The sequence below is a fragment of the Neofelis nebulosa genome, chromosome Y (genome assembly GCF_028018385.1).
Source record: "Neofelis nebulosa isolate mNeoNeb1 chromosome Y, mNeoNeb1.pri, whole genome shotgun sequence".
Classification (NCBI taxonomy): Eukaryota; Metazoa; Chordata; class Mammalia; order Carnivora; family Felidae; genus Neofelis; species Neofelis nebulosa.
Window position 1 is genome coordinate 5798989 of NC_080801.1, and position 5586 is coordinate 5804574.

The 5586-nt window shown below is 59.3% G+C and overlaps 1 protein-coding gene across 1 annotated transcript; it reads left to right on the forward strand.

The window, feature by feature from the left end:
• The first annotated feature begins 1810 nt into the window (after positions 1-1810).
• On the forward strand, positions 1811-4900 carry LOC131503473 (testis-specific Y-encoded protein 3-like). The gene is given in 7 exon segments (XM_058714942.1): positions 1811-2126; positions 2289-2914; positions 3607-3684; positions 3829-3940; positions 4033-4178; positions 4275-4359; positions 4872-4900. Coding segments are annotated over 7 exon segments (1392 nt in total).
• The last annotated feature ends 686 nt before the right edge of the window (positions 4901-5586 follow it).

Genomic DNA, 5586 nt, shown 5'->3' on the forward strand with positions numbered 1-5586 from the left:
CCATCCACCTGCGTGTCTATGCATTGCTGTCACCTGAAGCGGTGGTGTGCTGCCTCATATATCACAGCCACCCTGGAGCATTTCTGTACCCCGTACGTATCGTGACATAGCCCAACGAGTCTGGAGGAACCTCTTCTGTGTCACGGAAGCAACATGTTGGCCAGAGGGCCCGGCACACGAATTTGGAAATCCTAGAATCCCCCGCCTGCGGGGCAGCCTCCTGGTCCCATAAAGAGGTAGGGGAACACTGCACTCCACCAAAGGGAAAAGGCAATGCATGAGTGTGGTGCCTGGCCAGGCAATGCATCTCGAGCCTCCAATCCTGCAGTGGCTCTGTGTGGTGTGTGTGTGTGTGTGTGTGTGTGTGTGTGTGTGTGTGTGTGTGTATGTGTAGCTGGTGCTGTCTGACATAGACCGGCAGGGAGTCCACATCACCACTGCCCTGACAGGGAGGGAGACCACATCATTGCCCTCACTGCACACCGTCTGCAGCTTATTGCTTCCCCAAAGTGGTCATGTGGCTTCGTGTAGACCGTGGGGCGTGTCCCTCACTTGGGTCCCAACACTACATCCCCCAACCCCCTGAAACCTCTCGGAGACCCTTGAAATCATGCTGTCTGTGGCACAGGGGGACAGTGTTTTGAGTCAGCGCCCACGCTCATGGCAGCCTGCCGCCTAAGTGAGTGGTAAAGGAAATGGGAGCAGGATGAACAGACATATGGCCAACGAAGGCCTGGGGAGGGTCCCTGTGAGAAGATGGCCGACCATTGTGGGAGGAAGGGGACCGCTGTCTGTGGGGCAGACGCAAGCTCCAGGAATCCCAGGGCTCACGGGCACGGGTCTTTCCTGTGCACTGCCACACACGGGAGGAATGGGCAGCCGATCGTGAGAGGGGGGTGTGTGCTTGCCAGCGTGTCACGTTCCAGGCAACGGGGACAAACGGCAAGAGCGGCGCGCGTGATACGCAGCCTCCCCTAGTGTGGCGTCCTCTCCACGTCACACACCTCTGGTCACCGACCTTCCCTAGCCGGTGCACTGCTAGACTGCTGTCATGACATACATGTCTTCTGGGAGCAAAGATGGACGTAGAGAATATGCAAAGGAGGCTGAGCAGATGGAAAACCAGGGTGCACAGACAGCAGGCGCACAGCTGAAATGCGTCTCCCGGACAGCCAAGGTGACCGCTGAGTGGATTTGTCAGACTAGGGGCACAATGAACAACGGTGGCGGTGTACATGGGAAAAGCGTGGAGGTCCCCCTTTACCCGTGTGTATAGACAGCCGCGTGCCCAGCGCAGCGTGGAATGCAAAGGTCGCTTTCGCATGGCCAGAAGCCAAACAGGGCACCCAGAGCGCACAGAGGGCCGGCTGCAAGCCCCCCGGAGGAGTTGCCCCGCACGGGGCCCACAGCCTTCCTGCCTATGCAACAGACGCGCCCCAGTTTCCTGGTGACCTAGGGGCGGGACCGCCGAAGCCACGCACGCCACCGTCCCTATGATTGGTCCCGAAGGCAGTGAAGCAGCCTGGGCGTGGCTTGGAGCTCCCTCAGCCTCAAAGCCGCAGGCGCACACCTCTCACCACAAAGGCCTCCGAGGCAGCATCGGCATGGCGATAGCCACCGCCGAGGCATCCTGGGTACAGCACCATGCGCATGCGCCCCCTCGACGTTTGGGCTCTGGGAGGAAGGGGGAGCGAGTTGCCAGCCATTGCCCTCAGGGCTCCACTGACTGGGTCTGGGGAGGGGGGCCGTGCTTTCACGTCCCGCTTCGTCGCCGGTAGGAGCCACAGTTGGTGTCTCGGGCCGGGGCCGCATGTTGCGCGACTCGTGTTTCCGAAACACTGGGGACGCCCGGAGGCCCCATGCCGCCTTCGACCGGGAAGGGGGCGGTCGAGAGACGAGGGCCCGTGGGGACACTGGGCCTCCGGCAGCGCCGGAGGTGCCGCAGGCCGAAGGCTTGCAGGCCACAAGCGAACAGCCTGTGCAGGAAGGCCAGGCCCGACCCGAGAGGCAGGTGGGCGGCCCCAGCGAGATATCGGTGCCGCTGGTGCATGACATAATGGCGGTGGAGGCGCTGTGGGGCCTGGTGGAGGAGGAGGTTGAGGTGCCGGCCGCGGAAGAGGACACGCGTGGGGAAGAGGGGCATGACCAGAGGAAGAAGGGGGAGGAGGACGAGGAGCAGGAGCAGGGGAAGGACAAGGTCCAAGTTCACGAGGAGAAGGACCTGAAGGACGAGGGGGAGCAGCAGGAACAGAAGAGCAGAAGGAGGAGGAGGAGGAAGAGGGGGAGAGGCAGCAGGAGTCAAAGATTAGAAGGAGGACGAGCAGCAGAAGCCCAAGCAGAAGGAGGAAGAGCGGAAGGAGGAGGAGTTGGCGGAAATGAAAGGGGAGGAGCAGGAGCACCAGGGTGTACAAGCGGGCGCGGCCGTGGCGGTGGAGGCATCGGCGGCGGCAGTGGCAGGGGAAGGGGACCAGGAGGAGGAGCAGGAGGAGGAAGGGAAGGCGTGGGAGCCATCCAAGGGAGAGCAGAATTGCAAACGGAGGAGGAAGAGGAGCAGGAGAAGGGAGCGCTGGAGGAGCAGCAGCAGGGCGAGGAGGAGGTGGAGGGAAAGGAGGACAAGGAGGAGCGGGAGGAGGAGGAGGAACAGAAGCCGAGTGAGCAGGAAGGCCGATGGGTGGAAGAAGCCCAGGAGCTGCAGGTGAAGCAGCAGAAGAAGGAGCGGGTAGAGTCAGGCCTCCGTCCTTGCCCTTCCCCACTGGAGGCTCTGGAGGCCCTTCAGATAGAGCTACAGCCGGTGAATAAACAAGCCAGCCGGGAGCACGCTCCACTCCAACTCAGGATGTGGCAGAGGCGGCAGCGTCATCTGGAACAGAGAAGTGCCCTTATCCAGGGCATCCGTGGTTTCTGGGCCAAGGCTGTATCCTTCCTGCTGCTGGTGGAGGGTCCAGAGGGGGCTGGGCTTGCGCAAGAGGAAGGAAAGGGAGGTGACATTTAGAGGAACCCAGGACAGGGACTGGAGCTAAGCCGCGCTCCAGTGGCCGGGAACGTGCAAACGTGATCCCATCCGGCGGTCCTGGCTCTGCAATGAGTGTGGGAGGAGGGCAGTGCCGGGGTGGGGGAGGCATGTGTGCTTTACGTCGCACCTGGCACGGAAACAGCGCTGGGAGAGTGGGGAGTGGCGGTGGAGGTCCAGGCCAGGACGGGGAAATGACCGAGGGCTTCTTCCCACACAAAGGCGCGTGGGGGCACGTTTCTGGGTCCCGCTCAGCATCTTGCTGCGGGGAAGGCGATGTGAATGCCCACTGGTCGGCGCGAGACCGGATGTGTGCTGTCTGGCTGTGTGGAAGTAAGCGTCCTCAGTGTCCTCATGAGCACACAAGGCTAGGCGTGGTTGCGGGCGTCTGGGCATGCACAGCCTCCTGTGCGTGTCTAGCAGAGCCCTGCGCGATCCTGAGACCCCGTGGGCCTGGACGCAGCCTGTGGGGAGGGCTTGAGACCCTGGGGGAGGACGTCAGTCCCGGGGGGAGGACGCCTGGATGCTGTCCACACGTGTTCTCTGCTTCGAGCTCTCTCATGCCCAGCACCTGAAGGCTCTTTGACCTGCAGCAGTTTGTGAACCACCCTCAGATGTCAGCCCTGATTAGTAAGCCCGATGAAAGCATGCTTCGCCACATGACCAATTTGAAGGTCGGCCTGGGAGTGGGAGGTGGTGTGGGGGGCTGGCCGTGTGGGGAGGGGAGGTGGTGGGGAGAAGTGACGTGTTCCTTCCTCAGGGGAGGGAGGGTGTCCTGGAAGAAGATTTCACATTTCTGCCCCACTGTACCACGGCAGGTGGAGGAACACAAGTTTCCCAGGGAATGCCGGAAGATCCTGCTGTTTTTTGTCAAGAACTCCTACTTCCAGAATGAAGTCGTTACGAAGGAGTATGTCCTAGGCCTTGCTGGTAAGTGTCCCCTGACTGCATGGGCGGCAGTGGGTGGAGGGTTGAATGTGACTGGTTCTCTGGCGCCGTCTCACATACTCGTCTTCCTGCAGGGTATAGGGCGTCTCATTCCAGTCCCATCCAGTGGCACCCAAGGTACAGACAGGAGGCCTACAGACGCAGGCATGACAACAGCAGCCTCAACTTCTTCAACTGGTTCTCTGACCACAGCTTTGCCGGCTCTAGCAGGATTGCTGAGGTGGTGAGGCCCTGTAACAAGGAAGGGAGGTGATTTTCATGGGTTCCCCCACTGCGTGGGATAGCTACCTGAGGCCTGGCCTGTCTCCCCTACCAGATAATCATAGAGGATCTTTGGCCCAATCCCCTGCCGTATTTCAAGATGAAGGAGGCCCCAGGAGAGAGAACTGAGAGGGAAAGAGGTGAGCAGCCAAGGGTGTGGGCACTGAAATGTGTGCCGTGGGGTCCGTGGCACAATTCTCTTCTGCATGGAGGCACCGAGACTCACAGTGGCACAGGAGGTGACACCAGGTCAAAAGGGCATCGGCCTGAGATGGGGAGTCTTAAGAAGTAACGTGTCAAAGAGGCTTTTCCCTTTGGGGAGCCTGAAGGTGGGAAGGGGGCTAGACAAAAAGAATGAGCAAAGCGGGACAACCAAAGCTGGCTCATCAGATAGCACGGTGACAACTGTCATTCCCGGACCATGAACCCCACCGTCAGGCCTCCTACCACCATCCCACATGTTGTCTGGCTTCGGGAGCCCCTTGTCAGCTTTGGCACAGCTTATCACACCCTCCCATTCTACTTTCCGTTTGGAAACATTCAAGCAACCTTAATCAGGGCCAAGATCAGACTCTCACCTGTCCTGTGTGTGTGTGTGTGTGTGTGTGTCTGTGTGTGTGTGTGTGTGTCTGTGTGTACCCATATATCCCAGGGATATGCACGATCTAGAGAAGAGTATGAAGGAGCATCGCACTTCATCGACCCCAGTGGAAACCCTTCCGATGCTCACCGATGGTCCACAAGATTCTCCTGTCCACGAAATGAGGACAAGGGTGGTGGTGACACGTGGCGCAGGGCGGGGGTCCAATACATTTGAAGAAATATAGAATGGGAGATAAATATCATGAAGCGATTTGTGTGTCTTCCTCTCAGGTACGCTCTGGGGCGTGTCCATGTATACATGCGGCTGTCCAGGGGTGTAAGTGTTCTGTGCCTGCACATTGGAGTTCCAAGGAAGGGCGGGACGTAGGACATTGTCCGTAGGGATGGGTCACACATTGGGATTGCATGTGAGGTCAGTAAGATTGAAGCAATGGGGACTTGGGTGAGGGAGGCCAGGGCACAAACCTGAGAGAAAGGCCAGTGCCCAGGTTCCTATCTTTCCTGTGAAAAGGAGGAAATTCAAGGAAATGGAGACGCCAGCACAGGCCAGGGAGGTCCAATATTCAGGGTTTGGGCATGTCCATGATGGTGCCCCCAGAATCCCGCATGGGGACACCCTCAGTCATGTTGAGTGAACCGCCACACAGGGAGGAATTCCCAGGGTTGATTACCCTCTGGTTTTCAGACGTCTCCCAATGCAGACTGTCTTGGGGACAAGGTCAGGATCTCAGGACCAGCCATACATATTTGAGGGATTGTGAGCA